The sequence below is a fragment of the Lipotes vexillifer genome, unplaced genomic scaffold (assembly GCF_000442215.2).
Source record: "Lipotes vexillifer unplaced genomic scaffold, Lipotes_vexillifer_v1.1 scaffold583, whole genome shotgun sequence".
Lineage (NCBI taxonomy): Eukaryota > Metazoa > Chordata > Mammalia > Artiodactyla > Lipotidae > Lipotes > Lipotes vexillifer.
The window spans coordinates 1600236-1624921 of NW_006784184.1; the positions used below are offsets into that span (position 1 = coordinate 1600236).

At 44.5% G+C, this 24686-nt stretch overlaps 1 protein-coding gene across 4 annotated transcripts in view; it reads right to left on the reverse strand.

The window, feature by feature from the left end:
• APLP2 (amyloid beta precursor like protein 2) overlaps window positions 1-24686 on the reverse strand; it is a 70071-nt gene that overhangs the window by 28657 nt on the left and 16728 nt on the right. For 3 of the 4 annotated variants that reach the window (XM_007456586.1, XM_007456584.1, XM_007456585.1), the window contains exons 1-2: window positions 7500-7667; window positions 6538-6661 (exon numbers count right to left, since the gene is read on the reverse strand). In XM_007456586.1, the coding sequence (XP_007456648.1) occupies window positions 6538-6661; window positions 7500-7619 (244 nt within the window). In that variant the 5' untranslated portion in view covers window positions 7620-7667. Of the gene's footprint in view, window positions 1-6537; window positions 6662-7499; window positions 7674-24686 lie in introns of those variants that run through there. The other variant, XM_007456583.1, reaches the window with a different exon arrangement.

Sequence of the window (24686 nt, forward strand, 5' to 3'; positions counted from 1 at the left end):
ACCTAAGCAAATCAGTATTACTCTGTTTTACAGAAAAACACTGAAGATGGTTTGGTCTCACTTTAAAAGTTTATCTAAGGTTGTAACAATTCTCAATTTAACCCGCTGGAGTACAATACACAGTGCCCACAATTCCCTAAGTCACTGGAAACCTATATTGTTTTTGCTATTCAAGGCAATAAGTTGGTCAATGAACACGGCAATTTAGCAAAATCTAAACTACAGGCTTTCATTTAAGCTGCATTTGTGATTTATCTTCAGTCTCCACTCATTCCCCGTGATACTGTTTTTCTTTCATACCACCTCCCACCAGCAGGGTCATGGCAGCCATCAGGTCTTAGAGCTTTTTCAGAGTTGATAACATTGCTTTCAAAGTTAACAACGGCTGCTCACCCACTTGGGGAAGCTCCTCGATACCAACACTCATATGTATAAATAAACCTACTGCAAAAGCACTCTGCGGTTGGGACTTCCCTGGCGGTCCAGTGGTTAGGACTCTGTGCTCTCACTGCCGAGGGCCCAGTTTCCATCCATGGTCGGGGAAATAAGATCCCACAAGCCGCACAGTGCAGCCAAAAAAAAAAGTACTCTCTGGTTGCAAACAGCAAGACCATGTCATTTACGGGGCCCTTGGAAGCTGTAAGCAGCGGGGCAAAAGCCTGCTGTAATGAGAGAAAACCAAGAAAATTAACCTGACCACCCAACGTGAGTTTTTGAGAGGTCTGGTGGCCACCCTTAGCAGATGTCTTGGAGGTAAATAGGGCTCTGAGAAGTTAAAAGAGCGTGAACAATCATCATGAACAGAAACATACACCTTGCACAAGGGCCCACAGTGGGAACAGGGTGAACTGCTGACGGGCTGTCAGGAATTCAAAGGCAGAAGACGACTTGCAGACAGACACCTGCAGTGGACAAGTAAGCTCCAAGCTCACTCCGGGCCCCACCTCAAAGCTTCTGAGAACAAGACCATTCCTGGCAGTCTTCGCCACAGTAATACTCCCATCCAACTCTCCTTCCAGAAATTAGCGACAACAGAAACAGTCATGGGCTCACAAAGCTCTTTTCTTCTGATGCAGGAGCCAGTCTATATATAAATGTCAGAGATGACTAACTCCTTCCCCCCAAATACCAGCAGCTTTGCTTCTTCACAGTTCACCAACTCTATCCCACTCAGATCATCCTAATTATTTAGATAAAATCTTACGGATAAACAGGCAATTCGTAATAACGTAAGATATAAGATTCATTTTGAGAGGCAAGTATAACTTCTCACCAAATATACTGAATATCAGTGAAAAGAGTCACACTGGTGGGTGGTCAAGCATGCTCTCAAAATAGGGCAGAACTGAGTGACAGGTGCACAGATGTCTACAGACAGCGAGACACCAGGCCTGATGCCAACACTACCCGTTACCTAAATTCATTCTCAAACAGCCTTCAAGGGTGCTAATCAAGACACGTCCTTCCCCTAAAGCTAGCAAAACAATGGCAAACAAAAACAGTGTCGGAGAACATCCAGAACACCCCTGAACAACCAAATCAATTAATACGGGTACCCAACCAATTAGATAGAGCCTGTTTTCCCATCTCCTTGCCCTTTGGCCTGCCTGTGCTTTGGGTTTGCTGGGCAGTAATATCTTAAAGGGGGTTTCAGGGCTGAAGCTAATCACACTATGACCATCTCTTTACTGCAACACGTGGTATTCACCTTAACATGTATAAAAGGACTCACTGTGGTTATTTCTGGTGAATAAAATATATAGGATGCTTGCTTTTTACTGGATTAATTTTTAGTAGTTTGTATGTTAAAAGAATTGTGTATGGTTGTGTAACTCAGTGAATATACTATAAACCATTCAACAGTACACTTTAAAATGGATGAATTATATAGTATGTGAAATATATCTCAACAAATCTGTTTTTAAGAAGCAGAGAGACTGATTACAGGGAATACTGAGCAAATAAATATACTGAGGATAATGGGATTGGAGGTATCATCAATATGAGCTCACTGCTTTTAATATCCACATGTATAGAAATATAGATTTATATGTGCATGAATATGTGTATATAAATATAGTTCATAGGTCTGTCTGCTGAGTGGGCCTAGAAGCAATAACAGCATAATAGCAGTAAGCACACCTAATACCCAGATTTTGGTTCCTAAATACCATTCCCCACTAAATAAAACCATTTCTTCTTGGAGAAATGGCTCACTCCAGGGGTGGGGTAGGGAACACAGGATGAGCCTGGAGCATCTTTTTGTACCAGAAAGTAAGGAAGCTTTCAAAGAATAATAGGGACATAGCAAAAAGACACAGGAGTCAGCATGAAGGGGGGTCCCACTGGACCAATCTGGACAGTGAGTCCATAATGAAATGAATAAATGAATGCAGACACCATCTTAGCCAGGTGATAAAAGTTATCACCGGTCATGAAACAAAGTGACATCATGCAATTCCTAAGATGACTCAGAGAGAAGAACACATCTGTGACAGGGCCCTCAAAAACACACAAGTCAAAAGGATCCTAAGACAGACCCAAATTGCATTCTACAAAGTCACTGGCCTGTACTCTAAAAACCAAAGTTAAGAAAGACAAGGAAACGCTACACAGAGAACTAAATGCAACGTTGAAACAATGAATTAGATCCTGGTGTTGTTGGAACAACAGGTGAAACTTGAACAGGGTCTGTAGATTAGATATTATATCAATGATAATTTCCTGATTTTGACGGCTGTACTACAGTTACATAGCAGAATGTCCTTGTTTATGAAAAATATACGTGGAAGTATTAAGGGATAAAAGGATACCATGTCTACAACTTAAATGATTTAAAACAAAAACAAAAACAAAACCTGCGGGGAGATACAAGTGGTTAAGATTAATTTTACCGTATTAATCAAATGTTAACAGTTGGAAAATCTGAAATCTGAGGAAAGGATTTAATGGAAGGTCTTTGTACTATTTTTGCAACCATTCTGTAAACTTGAAATTATTTTAAAACTGTTATTATTTTTAATTTTTTTTTTTTCCTATTTTTGGCTATGCCGCATGGCATGCGAGATCTTGGTTTCCTGACCAGGGATCGAACCCATGCCCCCTGCACTGGAAGCGCGGCATCTTAGCCACTAGACCGCCAGGGAAGTCCCGTATTATTTTTAAGTTAAAAAGGCAAAAGTAACCCTGAAAGACTAGAACCAAAAGGCTTTCTAAGGAGCCTATGGTAAAGAGAAAGTGGTGCTGATAATCAACCAGTGCCTGGGGACTCTAAAGGGGTGGGGACGGGGACAGAGAGACATTACAATCTTCTGCTTCTCAAATGATTACAAGGAATTGGCAGTACTTTTTTCCTAACCTCCCTAAACTCCAGTCACCTGGTCCCCTACTAGCTTAGGCTCAGGCAACTGTTTTATTTATTTAAAAATACCAACAGGTAGCTCTCCTTCCTGGTTAAGAAGTTGTCCAAATGGATGCTGCTGTAAACACAGTAACAACTGTCTGAATTTAGTAACACTGAAGACTGCATTATGCATTATTCAGTGACCACAATGCAAAGAAGGTATTGAATGGTTTATGGTCAAATTGTTTTATGCATCTAGTTAATGACAATATCATGCATCGTCTGGTTTTCTGGCACTGAAAAACTCAAACTAACATTTAGAAAAGAACATTTTCGCTGTGCACCAGCTATGGTAGTGGTCTTGTAATCAACAGACAGCATCCTAGTTCCAGGCACCGTCTTGACTGCGGGACAGAGAAGACTAAAGCTGTGTCCCTCCTCCCAAGGTGCTCAGAGTGTAGCTGGAGAAAGACACATCAACAGACGGCATCGTGCAGGGTGATGGGGCACGGGTGGCGACAAGGAGGAGCTGAGAAACCTGGACGTCGAGACAGAAAGTAGAGCAGCAGGAAAGGCTTCCTTTAAAGGAGGTGTCCCTGAGATGAGTGTGAAAAGGAGAACTCGCCAGGCAAAGTGAGTACATAAAGTCACTCCAGTGGGAGCTGGACTGCACGTGGCAGGAGCGCATGGAGCAGGGGCGGGGAGGATGGAGCAGGGGTTGGGGGCATGGAGCAGAGCTAAGCAAGGGCCACACCATGCAGTTTCCAAACTGTGCTAAAGGCGCTTTACACCTGGCCTTTTAGGTGAAGAAGATAGAGCTACTGAAGGGTTTCATGTGCAGGAGAGACAGTTCAGTCTTCATTTTGGATCAGGGAGGGCAACGGACTGAACAGAACTGAGAAACGCGCAGAAGCGGTTCTCACAGTCCAGGAAGGAAATGATAAAAGACTGAGCTAGAGCAGGGAACTCGGACGGACCAGCCGGAGGTTCCCAACGTTTCCCCAGTCACAGTACTCTGGGTGTCCCAGGAATTTTTTCACAGCACCCCCCAGGCCAAAGGGGTGCCGAAAAGTTAAGTCGTCAGGGCGACCACTTAGTAAAAAGCACCTGTGTCTGACACCTTGTGCCTGCTGGGCACTGCAGAGACTCTCCTGCATGGCAGTAAACTCGGCACCATCACCCCCATTTCATCAGCAATTCTGGTGCAATGCTGGCTTTTCCTCACAGAAACCATTAAGAAACAGCCCCACAAAGACATGAGGTCATCGAAAGGAACGGGATGAGCTGATGCTGAAACTGTGAACGCCTCCAGCTAGTTCACAATGTCTGACACGCTTTCCCTGAAAATCAGAAATATCCCCAGTGCCCTGGGGTGCCTTTGTGCACAGTCTGGGAACCATGGTTATAAGCCATTCTTAAGAGGTAAAAATCAGGCTACCTTGAGAACTGGCTGGGTGTGGGGAGATACAGGTCTCCCAGATCTCCAGCTCAGAGTCCTGGGTGGGTAGTGGAGCCAACAAGTGACAAGGAACATGCAGGACGGGGAAGACCAGGCCACAAAGCCTCTGGTAATGACAGTGCAAAAGGAAGAAAATGATTGCTAGGTACTATCTATCATGTATGAATATTCAAGGGTACTCTCTTAAGTTTGAGAATTTTACAGAGAATGAATGAAACCTCATACTCAGAGATTTCTTAAAGCCAAAGGGAATGAAAGAACATCTTTAAACCACACCACACAAAACCATTCACAAGCCTCACACTACTGCATGGGGCTCCGTTTTAAGTAAATGGTGTTAAGCACACACCTGTCCTCTTTTCCCCCGTACTCAATACTTTTAAAACAAAGTAACTGCTACGGTAAATACTGTTATTCAACTGCTGCCTCTTCCTGTTACTTTGCTACCTGTGAGAATGAGAAAGCAATGAGTTCATGTTAGGAAAGGTTTTTGTTGTTGTTGTTGTTTTTAAATTTATTTATTTATTTATTTTTGGCTGCACTGGGTCTTCGGTGCTGTGCGCGGGCTTTCTCTAGTTGCGGTGAGCGGGGGCCACTCTTCGTTGTGGTGCGCAGGCTTCTCATTGCAGTGGCTTCTCTTGTTGTGGAGCATGGGCTCTAGGCCCACGGGCTTCAGTAGCTGTGGCTCCCGGGCTCTAGAGCGCAGGCTCAGCAGTTGTGGCGCACGGGCTTAGTTGCTCCGCGGCATGTGGGATCTTCCCAGACCAGGGCTTGAACCCATGTCCCCTGCATTGGCAGGCGAATTCTTAACCACTGCACCACCAGGGAAGTCCCAGAAAGGTTTTAATGAAGGAGGGAGGGGAACAGGTTAAGTTAGTGGTTAAAATTAAATACACCCGCAGAACTAGCCAGGCTATGTTAGTGCTCCATCTATGTCAGTCCTATCATGGATCATCTAAAATTGATCGTTTCGCCCTTTTAAGTTTCTACGACCAAATCTGTTCCTGAGTCAGCCAGGCAACAGACGCGCGAACGTAACTCAGATGTGTCAATGATCAGTGGTCAGGATGAGCACATTCACTAAAAGGGCATTTGGAGCAGCGATTCTACTTCTGGGTAATAAAATGTTATGGCTGCACTTGAGTTAGGTCCGACTGCTAACAGAAACACACAGAGTCATAAACACCCTTATCAGCTGACCCTTCAGTAAGGCAGGTGGCACAGGGCCTGGCTGACGCATCCCTGACTGTCTACAGGCAGCTACGACTCACTTCCTCGGCTTCTGAAAACTGCCACAGGTTTGGTCTGGCTAACGATACAGGATTTCGGCGCTTGCAAAATGTGTGCAGGGCAAAGAAAGGGAACAAAAGACCACCCCTCGGCTGCTTCGGTACTACTGATGCCAGGACCATCAACAGTACTTTCAAACTCTCAGGGTGAACGAAGCTGGACCACTCCGAGGGCAGCACGCTCACTCAGGGGTGTGGAAAAGGCTCACCCTGAAAAAACAGAGGACGCCCATGATGGGAGGTGGAGTTAGTGACCATCAAAGACAAGTCACTTATCAACACCAGAAAGCCATGAGTATTCAAAAGACAGTCCCCCAATAAGTTCCTGCAGCCCTTGGCTTCTTGACAGATGACGACATCTCACTGTGAGCCAGGAGAAGATGAAATGTAAACCTGGGGAGCCCGCATTCCTGAGAAGTAACCCAGAGGTGCTCCAGGACGCTCACCGAGACACTTGAAGGGGATCACGATGTGAGTCTTGCACTGCTTCTTGTCCCTCCGGCACCAGCTGTCCACGCTGACTGGCTGGTTTGCTTCCATCACATTTGTGATCTGTAGTTCTGGATACATCTGCAAGGGAAGAGGAAATACACACAGTAGACCGGCTTTGTCCGTAAAAGATGAACACTTGCTGGTGAGCCAGGACGAGAGTCTGCGTGCTCAGCTTCCCCATCGTCCTACGTAAATCTGAAGTCCCCTCTGCTGCCTGGTTCCAACGGAACTAATCAAGCAAAGAGATACTGTAACTGTTAGCTTTCTTTTGACAGGTAGATTTTGGACCACTTCTAACACATTCTCTTTGAAAAAAGACCTACACAAGCAGCAAGCGTTCAGCCCCAAACAAGTCTATTAGGTATCAAGTCCACTTGTAGGGTGTGTGTAAATAGCTGAGTTCAAGAACTAAAACATTCAAGAGGCAAGTCTGTGGAAGTGTGTGTTAATGAAATTATAGAATAATATTCCAACCCTGACCCCAAAGGCTAGTTTTGGTAAAGAAATTAAAACATCTCATATGCTTTTCTACGTCAAGCGTTGACCCAAAAAGTCTGTTGAGTCAGACATGAGATAATCCCTTATGATACTGGTGGCTTCCACCAGCAAGTGCAAAACACGAGCACACACGTGACACTGGGCTTGTTTCACAGCTTCCCATAACACGTGGGAAGCCAAGGGAACCAGGCTGCACTTCTAAGGCCCGGCCAAGCTTCTGCAGTGTTCCGTCCACAAAGGACAGAGAGCTCACAGCACACCCAGGACAAGTGCACACTCAGAACAGATGCCTGCTGCCCCCATCATTACCAGCTTGGTCTTAGATCAAAGCAGCAGAATGACAGAGCGCCTATTTCTGAGGTAAACAGGTTCAAACGTGACCCAGAAACGTGTAAGTTCCCGGCAGCGCGGCGCTTACCTCCTGACAGTACTGGAGGACTTCTTCTGTTGTTCCAAAGCAGCTCTGAGTGCCTGTGGGGTCAGGTTCCCACTTCCCCGTCTGAATGTTCACGTGCATATTTAGCTTTCCACAAAACATTGCAATCTGAGGCTCAGCAACAGCAAACCCTGTTCCCGCGTTGGCTGCGAGGGCCTATCGAAGGGAAAATAAATTCCAGGTTCACTCCCAAGAAGCTGGCACGGAGGGACAGTCACTTAGCAGTTTGTGACAGGAGAACTGAGCTTTTAAAAAAATCTTCATTACTTACTATTTTTTCTTCATAAACAAATCCTTTTCCCAAGAGCTAAGCCAGAATAAAAAAATGACCTTTGGACATATATAATCAGGGAGAAATGTGCGTGGGAACTGTAACCACCACCCCCCATCTAGATACTTCTGACTTGGGAACCCATAATCCACCTGCAGTCCCCTCTAATACAAGCAAACCCACTTTCCATTCCTTAATACACCAAAACACAAAAGTATAGAACGGCGAGAGTTCCAGCAATTTTACTCAATTCACTTACATGACAAAGTTTTGTTGAGCAACTACTATTTTTGCACAGCAACGTGCTAAATGCTCAGGACACAAGGCTGAGCAAAAGGTTACGGCCCCTGCCCTCTTGGGGCTTATGGTCTAGTTCAAGAGTCAATTCTCACATGAAAAGATTCCCAGATGTCTCACGAAGGAAAAGAACATAGAGCTGAAGGAGTATACAAAACAAAAAGGGAATGTGACTTAGGCTTGGGTAGGAGGTGATGGGGAAGCTTCCTGAACTGTGACACTGGAGTGGCTTTGGCCATCCCCACTGGGGGAGAATGTAGACTGTGAGTCTGTGGAGGGTCTAAGGGAAGGGTGGGTGGCACACATGGTCAAGACTGGATGGTCTGTAGACCAAGAAAGGATGGAGTGCTGAGGGTTCTAAGTACAGAGTTAATATTTTTCAGATGCAGCTCTGATGTTTTCTGTAGGCAGGGGGATGGCTCAGGGAGCTGGAAGATGACAGTACTTGGGTAAGGCAGCACCGGCAGACAGCAATGCAGGCAAGACTGGGTGACGATGGCTGGGGGGTGACCAAGAGGCAGCACGGCTTGCATAACTCAGTGAGCAATGGCGTCGTGCATGGAAAGAGAACACTAAAAGGGATTTCATGAACAATTTTATCTCTTGTTAGGAAAAAAATCAACTATCCGTAGCCATCAATAGCTAACACATTACAGGTGAGAAAAAACATTTACGTACGATGACAGTGAGGCTCTTACAAAGTCTCGTGCACCAGAAGAAACACAGGCATCCCTGCATCTAAAGATATACCAATATTGATGGTTACATTCACAATAAAGTTCTGTGGTCTCTCCTAATGGGTAAGTGCTTTCAAAACAAAAATTAAACATCTTTTTAAAATGTTAAAACTTGAGGGGTCGGGTTAGACTATCTGGCCTATTATGATCTTTTCAAAAGGAGCAAAGAGCGTTGGTATTAAATGGTTTTCCTATTAACAAGAAAAAGTAGATTTGACTTTTTTTTTTTTGCCGTACCCTGCAGCTTGTGGGATCTTAGTTCCCCGACCGGGGTTCAAACCCATGCCTTTGGCAGTGAAAGCACAGAGTCCCAACCACTGGACCACCAGGGAATTCCCTGACTTTTAAAACATATGGAAAACTGTGTGCTTTCCAGGCAAGTCTCCTGCATTTGTGCTGATGGACTGGTTACACAGACATGAACGGTCCTTCCAACTAGGAGCCTACGTTTGATTCTGAAATACATCCCGATCTTCTTCTAGGACAAATTTACCACCTACACGTTTTGCTTAGGAGCTTATTAAAATTAGCCTGCTTTCCAGTAGCGCGAGAGAAGGAAGCACGAACGCTTGCTGGATAGCTGGGAGAAAGCTAATCGGGATCTAAAATGTCGCCAAGATCAGTCAGGGTTGAAAAACACCTCAGTTAAATCCAACGAGGAGAACAGTCAGCAACTTTATGAAGTAGAATAGACTGTCACCCCACTGTGATGAATAATCATCTATTAAAGTAGAAGCCACAGATCCTGCGCATTCACAATAACTGCATGTGAAGCTACAGACCGGTGTGAAGTCCTGTCTCCCCCAAAGAAAGAAAAAACATTTAAAGGTATCTGTGGAAAGAAGGTATACATAGTACCTTAATGGCGTTTAATTCAAACAGATCATTAAAAGGTATAAAGATGCACATGACAAGGGCACTTAATTCTCACACTGAGCTGGAGATGTGCACAAAAATGCCTCTTCTACTGGCCATTCTTCTTCTGGGAGGCATATCTAAGGATTAAGGCTAGAAACTTGGGTTATGATACAGAGGGAAATGGGCACACAGTACATTAAGTGGTACATACAGAGACAAAGGCAAACAAACCCCAGGGATGCTCTGTGCACGGAAACCAGTGTTCCAGCAAATTCCTTCCTTCCTACTCTTCAAAAGCTCAGACAGAAACGAACAAAGAAAATCCAGGAAGACATGATAAATATGTAAGCAAGAAAGCCAAATCTACAGGCTAGAAGGAAAGTATTTCTTAAACCTGCTATAAATGAACTACCACAGTTAAACGTGAAAGACGCTGAGCAATCCTTTCAAATTCTCTCTATAGACTGGTATATTTTGACATTAAATAGGATGTCAGGGTGGTATCTAATCTTTCAGAAGTACAGAGGCGGGGGAGGGAGGCATTTGCCTCTTTAGTTCCAAAAATGAATACAGGTAAGAAACAGCATCAGTCAATTACATGAGCTCACCCAGGCCACAGTCAAAACCGTGCAAGTGGGCTTCCCCGGTGGCGCAGTGGTTGAGACTCTGCCTGCCGATGCTGGGGACATGGGTTCGTGCCCCGGTCCGGGAAGACCCCACATGCCGCAGAGCGGCTAGGCCCGTGAGCCATGGCCGCTGAGCCTGCGCGTCCGGAGCCTGTGCTCCGCAACGGGAGAGGCCGCAGCAGGGAGAGGCCCGCGTACCGCAGAAAAAAAAAAAAAAAAAGCTCAGGTAGTAAATAATTTAGCCTTGCCGTGCATATAGTCTTTATTGCAACTTTTCAGTGTTTGATTTTATAGTATAAAGCAGCCACAGACGATACATAAATTAATGGCACGGCTAAAAAAAAAAAAAAAAAAAAAAAATTGAAGAAGACAGTCCACGTGTCGCTCGCTATGGCTGTTGGCTGAAAGGCCACAAGAGTTCCAACTGTACGAATGCTCAGTTTACGGGTCAACCACTGAGGTCAATACATCGGTGGTAAGTGCATTTGATCTTTCTGCAGAGATGGTCAACAGTGCCTTCCCTAAAGAGGATCTAAAATACCAGAGGTTAAAGTAGCAGGAAGAGGCAGCTTGGCAGCCACAGCTCCTCACATCAGTTCCCACCAAGGAAAAGGAGGGTAACTGGAATCAGTCCAGACAGCTCATATGCTGCCGTGATTCATTTCTGAGTTCAGAAAGATTAATCCTTGTGGCCATCAGAGACTCTCAAGAAGGTATCATCTGGAATATAAAAAGCCTCTGCGGACCACGTCTAGGGGTCAACTAACCAAACATACCCCAACCTTACCTAGCGTATAACAGGATTGCTTTTTCCTGTAATGTTTGTGCTTCTTTCCTTTGAAAATGCTCTTATTTAATGTGCTCTCCATTTTCTGAGGCACACACTGTGCCTTGACCCATTACATCAACGTATAAATCAATCTGTTTCCTAACCTAACATGTTACAAATGGGATTTCGTTGCCAAGTCAGCACTTCTGATATCCTGTGAACCTGAAATCCTCTAGGAAAGAAAATTAACGCCCCACGCTTGGGCACTGCGGCCAGCCCTTGATCTATGAACACTGCAGCATTTTTAAGGCTTTGAAAACAAATTGCATCAACTGCTTTCCTAGCCCAGCACTTCCATTTTACTTAATAATTCATTCTTATTAAGAAATTCCATTTTATTAATTTGACTCAGCTACTCAAGGATGGAAATTCAACTTGGTAAAAAGTGCTTCTAGTAACTTGGTTGAAAACCTGAAATGGCTTTAAAGTAATAAATAAACAGAAACAAACATAAATCTGAACGTAACTTCAAACAGGGCCTTTAATCATCACCTCAAGAGAAGCAACTCCTGGGCCCACCTCAGCCCCACCTCCCTTCACAAAAGCCTCCCAATCCAAAGCAAACAGGTATACTTCCTTCCTCACTAAAGCTACTGCCCCAGATTCCAATTTGGCTCCAGGATCTGTGAAAGTGCCTGCCATGGAGGGAGGTCCTCCAAAGAGGAGGGCTTTATTCTATTCCTGAGGGAGTCTGTTTCCTGAAACAGGAAGTGCTCCTGTGGTCCATGTACCCCCGAGAAGCAGGGCAGCACAGCTCCAGCTCCCATTAGGGCACTGTACGGGTAGCACCTACTCAGCACCGGCACAGGAGTGACATCAAGACACAGACTCTTCTCAAAGACCCATTCATTCATTCATTCATTCATTCATTTTTGCGGTACACAGGCCTCTCACTGCTGTGGCCTCTCCCGTTGCGGAGCACAGGCTCCGGACGCGCAGGCTCAGCGGCCATGGCTCACGGGCCCAGCTGCTCCGTGACATGTGGGATCCTCCTGGACCGGGGCACGAACCCGTGTCCCCTGCATCGGCAGGTGGACTCTCAACCACTGCGCCACCAGGGAAGCCCTGACCCTCCTTTTTTAAATGAAGAAGTCAGTGAAATGACAATCTATTCATGGATGTGAAGATCCTGTACTCATTTGTTTGTTTAAGTTCTGAATGGTACTTCATGATTCCTAAATTAAAATGACTTAGGTCTGTGTCCACTAACCTGCATCTAAGATTTACTTAATCAAACAAAGTTTAAAAAATCCACAGTTTCAAGCTTATCGCCCCAATATATTAACTACAAAAGGGAAGCCAAATTACTTCACAGTGGAGACACTGCCGTCAACCTCACCAGCCATAATTCGTGTAAGAGGACGGATGAGGAAAGACACATCGAGGGACTGTCTCAGACTGGAGGCTATGGAGAAAAAAGATGCAACGTGGGAGCCCAGACAGGATCTTGGAACAGGAAAAGGACACTGGTGGGAAAACTGGAGCAGTATCTGAATAAGGCCTGTGCATCAGTTAACACTGCTGTGCCAATGTCAACCTCCCAGTTTTGATAAATGCACAAGGGTTATGTCAGATGTTAATACTAAGAGAAGTGCAGTCTAAGGATACAGGGGAACTCCCTCTACTATTTTTGCAACTTTTTAAAAACTCTAAAATTAGCTCAAAATAAAACAGTTTTGATTTTTTTAAATCCTATTCATCGCTTGCCTGAATTTCGACTGTGACTCCATGGTCTCAATCTGCAAAGAGAAGACACGCTCTTTGGTAGGGCAACGAGCAAGTATGATCAGAGCAGGCCCAATACCTGAAAAACTTAACTATTTATTCTGAACATACCCTAATGTAGTAAAACCCCATGCGTATATATATTACATTTGATTTATCTCCAATGGGAGGACTATTACAATTCTGCCCAGAACCTCACGTATGAGAAACTCCACTTCTGTTACTGTCCAAAGGGTGACTGTAGTTTGAAGTCCCTAGTGCATCTTCCTCGGCAGTACAGCGTGAAGCTTTCAATTTAAAAAAGCTCCAAGGACTTCCCTGGTGGCGCAGTGGTTACGAATCCGCCTGCCGATGCCGGGGACACGGGTTTGAGCCCTGGTCCGGGAAGATCCCACATGCTGCGAAGCAACTAAGCCCACGCACCACAACTACTGAGCCTGCGCTCTAGAGCCCATGAGCCACAACTATTGAGTCCATGCACTGCAACTACTGAAGCTTGCGTGCTCTAGGGGGCCCGTGAGCTGCAACTACTGAGCCCGCATGCTGCATCTACTGAAGCCCGTGCGCCTAGAGACCATGCTCCGTAACAAAAGAAGCCACCACAATGAGAAGCCCGCGCACTGCCACGAAGAATAGACCCCGCTCACCGCAACTAGAGAAATCCCGCGCGCAGCAACGAAGACCCACTGCAGCCAAAAAAAAAAAAAAAAGCTCCAAACTTCAAACATTTCAACACACTATTTAATAAAATATCAGGATTCTTGTTAAGCATTTCCCAGCCTGAACAGCAAACTGAGAAACCTGTTCTTAAAAGTGACAGTTTTCGTTACGCCAACTGAAAATCCTTGGCTTTTGTTGTTGTTGTTGTTAACATTTGAACTTAATTCTAATTAGAAGCTTGTGAATTAGGGTTAGGCGGAAAAACTCTGAATGTAAAAGGTCATTATTCTTCCAGCCATTATTCTTCCACTGATGTATGCCAGCTGTTAGGTATCATTTTCATAGGCAGTAATTTACACAAATAATCCCTGCTTTATTAGAGCTGTAAATATTAAAGTATAAATGATGTATCATTTCCAAGACTGAAAATAGTTTAGACTGTCTCCAAGGCTTTTTATAGGAACGTGGTAATCTGTCCATCTGGATGACACTGGTAAGGATCCAAGCACCAAGATTTAAGAGAGGTCTGTCTTTCTGTACGTGTCTCTAAGATGAGAGCTAAGAGTCTTTTATAAAGGAAGTTACTGAAATACATAAAACACTTTCAAGTAAAAAAAAAAAAAAAAGGCAGAACAGTGTTTATGGATCTAAAATTCTCAAGTGAACAAGCTCTTTACAGGCTCCTGTGTTTCTTTCCAATTGCCTGTAATGGGAATTCCACGAAACTGACCTCCTCAGGAAAAGAGGTCCTAGGGACATGGCTCAGCCAGCCATCACCTTCTGCTCTCTCCACTCCTGACCCTGGAGGAAGTACGTGATGTGATGGTGAAGAGCACAGGCTGTACGAGATGGACAAACCGTGACTGTGTTCCAGCCCCACCACTGACAGGCTGTGCCACGTTTGGTAGGTTCCCTAACCTCTCTGGACCTCGGTCTCCTGTCTATAAAATAAGGACAACAGTAGCTACACACCATAGTGCTATTTTGAGGTTTAAATGAGTTTAACACATGAAAAGTGCTTGAAACAGTGCTTGTTACATAGGAGTTCTTCAAGTGTTGATGGCTATTAGTATCAGGCTTTAAATTTCTTTATCTGTAAAACAGGGCTACTGACATACTATTCCTCTCAGGCCTGTTGTGGGATTAAATTAAGAGAATGCATGTAAGCACTAAGCACAACACCCGACTTGAACGTTAGCATCGTTAGCATCGGCTGGCTCCTGAAGATGTCATTTTCTCTGGCTACAAGAACCAGGGCTTAAGCCATGGGCACACCACGTGACCAGCCATCCTCCCCAACCCCGTGAAATGGGGTGAAGGCTACACATTCCTCCTCTTTGAAATCTGGACACACCTGAAGAGGGCTGCATTCACACTCCACATTTTATTTTGAGGGAATTCAGTCACCAAATGTTTATATGACAATTTAATACTGCCTTACCATTTAAAAGAAAATCACTGGGGGGTTGCTGGCTTCCTAGTTCTGGTCCAGCTTCCAGCCAAATGGAAGTGAGGTCAAAATGAACCTGTGTTTTCTATAGAGACATTGCTGTGATCAAAAAAGCACTACGTGGGCATCCCCAGTGGTGCAGTGGTTAAGAATCCGCCTGCCAATGCAGGGGACACGGGTTCGATCCCTGGTCCGGGAAGATCCCACATGCCGCGGAGCAACTAAGCTCGTGTGCCACAACTACTGAGCCCGCGTGCCTAGAGCCCGTGCTCTACAATGAGAGAAGCCACTGCAATGAGAAGCCCGTGCATCGCAACAAAGAGTAGCCCCCGCTCGCCGCAACTAGAGAAAGCCCGCGCGCAGCAACGAAGACCCAACACAGCCAAAAATAAATAAATAAATAAAATAAAAAGAAATTTTTAAAAAAAGCACTATGTTATTTCTCTAAATCTGTTTTCTTGAGGGATATTCCCTTGACTTACAAGCTAAGTAGCCTCATGGAGGTTATTTAGTTTCTCTCCTGACCCCAGTTTTCACTTTTGGGCAACAAAAATATGGCGTTACCCAAATGTTAGGTATTACAATAAATGACCCCCACAATATCAGCTTCGGCTCACACTATAGCAGACAGAAGTCTACTTTCCTAAAGCTCCTGATGCATAGGAAACGTGGTTTGCAAACAAAGACAGCTTCCTCACTGAATAAAAATTTGCGAGATTCCAAACAAAAGCAGTAATATGTCATGCTTTGAAGGCTGCTACCTGCAAAGGTCAGAAAGCCAGGAGGATGGAGTATGAATATTAACATCAGAGGATCTCCATGGTGTGAACCAGGTCTTCCCCTCGGCACTCATTGGCCAGTGTTACTCAGGCAGCAACCAAGAGCCTGCCAAATAAACAGCCTAGACAGTGTTGGTGGGGGGTGTGTAGGCATGTTTCCTAAACCTTAAAAGGCTGAAATGATTTCAAGTAACAAACACCCAGAAGTACAAATGATTAAATATTAGTCATTAAATATGTTCATTCTAAGTCATTCTTATTGATTCACAGATGACAGAAATACTACAAATGACGGGGAATTTTCTGTTGAATATCCAAGCACAAACCTGGCAATATTCTCAGAAGTTATAAGCTTACTTCTGGCTGATTTGATGCTCTATAATATTTTGTTTATTTTAAAGGCATTAAGTCAGTCATTAAAAATTAGGTAATTTGGGGGCATATTTCATGCACTCGAAACAATAAATCACACCTCTTTTAAAAAAATTCTATTCTTCAGATAGAAATATTTCACTAAAATAAACACTCAACTTAGTGATTTTTACCAAGGTTAAGTTGGGAAACTATCTAACATGTAAGCTTTGGCTGAAATGCTCTGACTTCAAGATGTTACAACCACAAACATCAACAGCCAATGTCAGACATGTGAACTGATTTCACTGGATCTTTTTTCCTTAATACACTATTTGGGGAAAGATAAGAAAAATCCATGCAGTTGCAAACATCCATGTTCGAATATTTAGGACAGTTTTTACTGGTGTTTTAAATTGAAAGCAGGGGTTCCCTGACACCTTACTTGCCTGGTAAGGTCTGTAACAACAGGTCTTAGGCAAGTAAGAAAGGTCCGGAGAGCACGTGCGCACACGAATGCCGAAGGTGCTGAGCCGCAAACTGTCCTCTCTCTCTCTCTCTCTTTTTTTTTTTTTGCGGTACGTGGGCCTCTCACTGCTGTGGCCTCTCCCGTTGCGGAGCACAGGCTCTGGACGCGCAGGCTCAGTGGCCATGGCTCACGGGCCCAGCCGCTCCGCGGCATGTGGGATCCTTCCGGACCGGGGCACGAACCGGTCCCCTGCAACGGCAGGCAGACTCTCAACCACTGCGCCACCAGGGAAGCCCACGTAGTGTTTTTTTGTCCTCTCTTGAGAAGTGACTGTCCTGAATTCTAAGGTTCTCTTTTTTACCTTTGCTTTAAAATGTTTTTCATAGGATGGCAGCAGTAATAAATGGGTAGTCTGTTTTTTAAAAATGCTCCTTCCATAATATTAAGAACTGACAGCTTTATCTATCTAAAATGTTTTTCTTAGCTTTACTATTCCATGAAAACCAAAGAGTTAGCACTTTATTTCTAAGGTTCTGTGACGCTGAATGGCAAGAAGGGGCAGAAATTCCTCCATGAATAACCCATATCTTTCTTTCCTTATAAATAGAAAATAAGACAATTTGCCAGGATGACATTCACAGGGCAGGGAGAGGAAATGCACATTTAAAAATACAAAATCGGCAATTTCCATATGCTACTCTGCTAAACATTTCACTGTTTACTAGGTCAAGCAATTCACACATCAATCTTGATGTAACAAATCACTTTAACTTCTAATGTCCATCAAAACAGCTATGAAAATAACACAAATATGAAAGAGCTCCACCCTCTCCAAGTTCAAAGCAAGTCAGAAAGGCATCTTTGCCATGATTTACGCAGCATTTAAATGTAAAAGTAAATACTCTATTATCAGCTCGCACCAGATCTCCCTGCAGACAACAATTCTTCCTGTCTGGGACCCATGCCCATTATTGTAATTATCAGCAATTTAAAAAAATAAAGTAATAAAGTGAGTATGAGCTGCTAGTCAGCATGCTTACTGCTTGCTGTCTCTGCCATTAATTAGCCTTCCTGGGTACCAGCCACCTAACTACTAAATAAATGCATAAAGGAGAGCAGGAAAAGCTCCGCCCAAGTAAAAAGAATAACAAGGATGTAAACGTGTGTGTGAACGCCCCCCAGAGGGGAAAGCCCAGGAGCACTTCTGTACCACTGATCAGGTGGGCCCCTGGGGAGCTACGTCCACCCTGCCCTCCGAGACCCACTCCGACCACAGCATTTTGAATCATCTCAAGGCAGAACACATCACTCACTCGCATGTTCCAAGGGATTCCAACTCTTGACGACCCCTGCTTCCTCCCCGCTCCCTCCATCAACCCATCTGGCAACGGACACCACCCTCCTGGGCACAAGCCAGGGTCTCTCCTGCCTCAAGGCTCTGCACCTCGAACTTCTGCCCCTGCTCTTCCCTGAGCTGTCACGTCTCACCTTTCAGGACCCAGCTCGAATGTGCATCTCTGGGGGCCCTTCCCAAGGACAGGCCCCACCCTGCCGGTGTTTTGTTTTCCCCTCCAGCAATGGGAATTCACCTGCTCATTCACCTGCACTGCCCATCTCCCTCCAACAGGATGCAGGTTGGCAGGGGGTGGGGCTGTGCTTGGGGGCGGGGGGTGGGGGGGCCCTCCAGGTTTTCTAATTTCGGCACCTGGAAAAAGCACCAACTACCTAGTAGGTAATCATTCACACCCAAGGAAGTGACTGTCTGACTCTGAAGGCTGTGCTCTTGTTTTCTCTCCAACACATTTAGTTAAACTAGTGAGAATCAAGCAGATATCACTCAGCAGTGATATCTAAATGATTAACGCTGTGCTAGCCTTCACGTAAGTACATCTGTAATGAATGACAAGTGAAATGAAAACAACTCAGGCGGCGTGGCAAATTTCCATTTTTTATCTTTTGCCACTTGAGCCCACGTGCCCAGCCTGAAAAGCCAACCCAACACCAGGCTCCTAGCGGAGTCCTCCACCCCAAGGCGGCCCTTCCAGCCTTTTCTCCTACTATTTATGCCTCACCACTTCCATACCTTTCCAGTCCGGACATCATCGATCGACTTTCTAGTCAAAAGGATTGAACTCTTAAACCACCAGACCCTATGTTCACCCACCTTCTCCTTGCTCCGCTGGTCAAATCAATACTCCTATTTACATGATTATGACATAAAAGGGTACTGTAGTTCCAGATCCTTCCTTAGGCATCTATTTCCCCCCCCTCGGCCTCTGCAAGGCCATCTCTTCCTTTACCTGCCCGTACTGACCGCTGGCACTCAGCCTGCCAGGAAGATCCGCAGAGATGGCTCTGATCCCTTTTCTTGAAGACAAGGCAGCGTCTTCCTGCTTCAACTGCGCTGATGACTCTCCAGGCCTGAGCACAGCTGCCACTCCTGGGACTGATCACAACCGTCCTGAAAACTGCGTCCCCCTTTTCTCCTGTTCCCAACTCAGTACTCTGCTCCTTCGTTGCGGAGCGCAGGCTCAGCGGCCACGGCTCACGGGCCCAGCCACTCCGCGGCATGCGGGATCTTCCCGGACCGGGGCACGAACCCGTGTCCCCTGCATCGGCAGGTGGACCACCAGGGAAGCCCTCTGCTCCTTCTTGACTTAACCGCCTGTGTCAGTGGCTCACCGCTTCCCACAGCCTCCCGGAAACTTTCACACATGAAACTTTTTATCTTACGCACACACTTTGCTGGCAATTTGGACAAGCACTAAACCGTAACCTGGACACAATTTTCCCTCAGAGGTTAAGATGTGGAGCTAGGGCCATCTAGCTTCCAGCACTGCTGCTGGTACATCTAAAGCCAATTTGATCCCTCGTTCTCTGTGCAGGTCTGGTTTTTTCCCACATGGAAGTAAAATCTTACCAATCTTCGGTATCCTGAGATTCCATTCTAATAGGCCTGGGTCTGAGTTTTTGTCATTCACTTGCCTGAGCGCTCAGTGGGCCACATCATCGTGGAAACACTCAGTCCTGGGTTTCCTCTCCTCTTTCTGAAATTCTTATCAGCCGCATCTTACCTCCTACACTGATTTTCTTCCTTTCTTACCTCTTCCTTTCTAGATTCTTTTTGTTCCCTTTCAGAACGATTTCTAACCAGACTTTTAAATGTCTGGTATCACATTTCTAACCACCAAGAACTCTTCCTTGTTCTCGGAAAGCCTTTTTTTATTGCAAACTATTCTCTCACAGAGGAAACAACCTCTCCTCTCTGAGGTAAATATCAAGAGCCTACTGCAGTTACCTGCCTGCTCCCTGCATGGTCTTTAAGCTGCTGTTCCCCCATCTGTTTTGTTCTTGTTCAAGGTCTTCCTGAAGTGGCTGGTGACCCTAAGTCATCTAACTCAGTGTTTAGGAAAGGGACCCTGCTGTACATGGACAGAACTTGTCCAGAGAGGAATCCTTCAGCTCCCTCCCTGACTGCAGCCCCCGAGCCTGGCTGCTGCGGGCCTGCGGGGCCTAGGAAGGGAGCCTTTCCCCTCTCAGTGCCTCATGTTCTGCTGGGCCTGGCGTCCCGAGGAACCTGAAGTCTCCTCCTGAGGTGCAGCGAGGTGGGGTGAGGTGCGTTATTCAGGGCCTGATTACTCATGTTTAGTTTCAACCCCTCCCTGCCATTAGCCTCACCCTGATGCTTCCATCCCTCATTCAAGGTCTGCTCTGCATATCAGCTTGCTTTTAGCTGGTGTCCCTGCATTTAGGTTCCAGCTTCTCTGGTCTGCTGGCTCAGTCACCAGGCCCATCATCAAGTCTGCATAGACATCTTTTCTTCTCTCCTGTTCTCTGTCCTTGTCGGTCTATTCATTCTCTCACCAGGACAGAGTTAGAGCTAGAACCTTGCACCTGCATCTCTCTCTTTTTAAAAAATATTTATTTATTTGGCTGCACTGGGTCTTAGTTGCAGCATGCGAGACATCACGTGAACAGAATAATCCTAATATAAAAGGAAATATTCCCAAACTCTATAGTAGTAGCAGTCTTACAAAGTCATCAGAACTAGCTCACCTTGAAGCTTTCAAAAACTGGCAGGCCAAGCAGCTACTTAAGTATAATACTATCCGGTAACTTAGTACCCAAGCCAAATTTGGGCAAGCTGTGCTGGCCTATTAGAAAGATTCTCCTTCACCTTCCTTGGGAACAGCTATTAAGTAGCTCAATGGAAGAATTTTTGCAACTCACTTCTAACACCTGATGCCAGGATGAAAACAATTGTTCACATTAGGTTAAAGTGAATTCTTTGGCCCTATGGAAAAAACGGGTTTCAAATATTTCCAAACGTACATAAGACTAATAGTAACCCTCACATAACATCACAAAAGCCACACCTTAGTCTCAGTATATTTAACATGATGATATTTTACTTGGCCAACAATGAACCCTACCTACGCTGGTATAAAATGATGTAATCGAGGTCCTATATTTGTATAGGACATGTTACCTCTCTGATCACTTCTTTGTCTCTTTGCTTTCTTCCAAACATTTTCTCCCATAAAACTCCAAAATGTTCCAAATACTGATGCGATATCCAAAAGAAATTTATCTTCACAAATTACCAAGTAAAAAGGATGCTAGAAGTGGTACAGCTAAAACATTACCTTCTTAATGTTAACTGAAACAAACATCATTACCTCAAATGGACTCAAAGTCTATGTTCCATTTTATTTTCTACAGCTTTTCAGAGACAGGCATCGATGCTGCTCACCTAGTATCAGATCACCATGGGGATATTTTAGTGAGGACCCAGACGTCCAGGGACTGGTGCTGGATTTATAATCTGCCTTAACTCCCGCCATCCTGTGACAAGTTTGCTTCTTCACTCATCACACTCCCACACACACAATGGCTCAGCTTGGCTGGGAGCTCATCAGCTTTGAGTCTGTGCTTTGTATTTAATCTTTCAAAATCAATACTTAAAACATTTTAATCTGATTTTAATCTGTCCCATTATTTCCATTGTTTCAAAACTACACTAACCAACACTGAGTCTCAATGACTTGTATCAATTCACAAGATTCATCTTTCAAAACAAAAGCCCAGCAGCATATTTTATTAATGTGGATCCTGAGGCAGCTAATCAAGCCTCAAGTAATCATTTTTCTTAAAGAGTTGCTATGAGAGACAGAGAGAGAGAGAGAGAGAGAGAGAGAGAGGGACGGAGGGGGAGGGAGAGAGAGAGGGACAGAGAGGGAAGAAAAAAAGAGTTGCTATAAGGAAAAACATTCATACAGCATTAAGCAGAAATCCTCTTCAAAAGGGGGGAGGGGCATGGCAGAGTCAACCAGCCAATCAGCGAAGGTTCTGCTATGAAATGTGGTTTGCAATTCACTTGAAAATGAGTAATAGATCGTTATTGCAAGAGGTGATTTCAAGCCAACTTTCTCCGCTTTTCAACAAGCATTGAAAACTCTGTGCCTCTAGATGACAGAGAACAGACGGGGTATAAGACAAAATGACAACCCACACTCAGCCTCCCTTGGGGAGACTAGAATCTCTGACAAATAAAGGGGGCCTGCTGCTGCCATATCCAAAAAAATAAAAATAAAGGAAACAAGTGTTGGCCAAGATGTGTGGAAATTGGAACCCTTGCCACTGATGGTGGGAATGTAAAACGGTGCAGCCACCGTGGAAAAGAGGTTGGCAGTTCTCAAAAAGTTAAACATAGAATTATCATATGATCCAGCAATTCCACTTTCCAGTACATACCCAAAAGAACTGAAAGCAGGAACTTAATGGCTGACAATGTAAAAATACCTGGAAGTAAACCCTATAAATAGGTTAAAAAAGATAAGCTAGATTAAAATAATCTATTTTTAAAAGACTGGAGAAGTGTTGATTATCATTTTTCCAACCATCTAAAATGCTTCTTTTGTTTATCATCTTAGGATGATAAACAAAAGAAGCCAAAAAGGTGGCTTGGCCAAAAAGTTCCTTGGGTGTTTAAGTAAAAATAAGACATTTCTCATTTCACCAAGAACTTTACTGAAAAACATATTCACCGTTTTTTTTAAAATTTATTTTTGTCTGCATTGGGTCTTCGCTGCCGCATGGGCTTTTCTCTAGTTGCGGTGAGCGGGGGCTACTCTTCGTTGCAGTGCGTGGGCTTCTCATTGTGGTGGCTTCTCTTGTGGAGCATGGGATCTAGGCACGTGGGCTTCAGTGGTTGCAGCACGTGGGCTCAGTACTTGTGGCGCACGGGCTTAGTTGCTCCGTGGCGTATATTCACTGTTTTATTCCACTACCTTCTGCCATTTTTCAGGCAACTTCCTAATTTCATCTTCCCAAAACTTTTAATCTTTTTTTGATGTATTTTTTTTTACACAGGTTATTAGTTATCTATTTTATACATTAGTGTATATATGTCCATCCCAATCTCCCAATTCATCACACCACCACCACCAGCCCCCACACCCCGCCAGCTTTCCCCCCTTGGTGTCCATACGACAAAACGTTTTATCTTTTTGAGCAAATTACTGTCCCAGATGCCTTTTAGTCTTCCAGGGAATTGAAATGTTTTCCATTAAGAGAATTTTGTAAAGACTGAAATAAATGGCAATCCAAAGGTGTAATGTCCGGTGAATACGGCAGATGAATCCGAACATCCCAGCCAAGCTGTAATAGTTTTTGCCTGGTCATCAAAGAAACATGCAGTCTTGCGTTATCCTGACAAAAGATTATGTGTTTTCTGTTGACTAATTCCGGATGCTTTTGGTCGAGTGCTACTTTCAGTGGGTCTAACGGGGAGCAGTACTGGTTGGAATGAATCGTTTGGTTTTCCGGAAGGAGCTCATAATAGAGGACTCCCTTCCAATCCCACCACATACATATACATAATAATATCACCTTCTTTGGATGAAGACTGGCCTTTGGTGTGCTTGATGGTGGCTCATTTCACTTGCCCCATGATCTCTTCCGTTCCACGTTATTGTACAGTATCCACTTTTCATCACCCATCACAATTTGTTTTAAAAACGGAACATTTTTATTATGTTTAAGTAGAGAATCGTATGCGGAAATACTGTCAAGAGGCTTTTTTCTCTCAACTTACGTGGAACCCAAACATCAAAGCGATGAACATAACCAAGCTGGTGCAAATGATTTTCAACGCTCGATTTGGATATCTTGAGTATGTCGGCTATCTCCCAAGTGGTATAACACTGATTGTTCTCAATTAATGTCTCTATTTGATCGCTATCAACTTCAGCTGGTCTACCCGACCGTGGAGCATCGTCCAGCGAGAAATCTCCAGCACGAAACTTCACAAACCACTTTTGACACGTTCCATCAGTCAAAGCACATTCTCCATACACTGCACAAATCTTTTTGTGCATTTCAGTTGTTTTTACTTTTCTTGAAATAATAAAGCATAATATGCTGAAAATGTTTTTTCTTCCATCTTCAATATTAAAATGGCTACACAAAAATTCACCAATTTTGATAATTTTTTAAAAAAATTCATACTCATGGGCTTCCCTGGTGGTGCAGTGGTTGAGAGTCCACCTGCCGATGCAAGGGACACGGGTTCATGCCCCGGTCCGGGAGGATCCCACATGCCGCGGAGCGGCTGGGCCCATGAGCCATGGCCGCTGAGCCTGCGCGTCCGGAGCCTATGCTCCACAATGGGAGAGGCCACAACAGTGAGAGGCCCGCGTACCACAAAAAAAAAAAAAAAAAAAAAAAGGCATACTCATATGACAGCTGTCACAATACAATCTAACAAAACTGTTTCAAATGAAGTTAAAGACAACTAAGTGCTACCAGAGCCAACTTACGGAAAAAACCAAATGAACTTTTTGGCCAACCCAATATATGTTGCCCTCAGCTGTGTGCTATGTGTTCTGTGCAGTGCCCCGCATACAGTAATTTAATAAATGTCTGCCAATAATGATGACAATGAAGAACTTCAAATGAACCAGTTACCAGGGAAAGTCTTCAACTCTGGAACAAGTTATGTCCAAAGGTTCTTTTAAATGTCAATCTGAGATACAGCTAAAAGGATAAAAAAGAGATATCTACTGCATACTGTTTGCATTAAAGAAAAATTAGAGATGTAAATTATAAAGAAACAA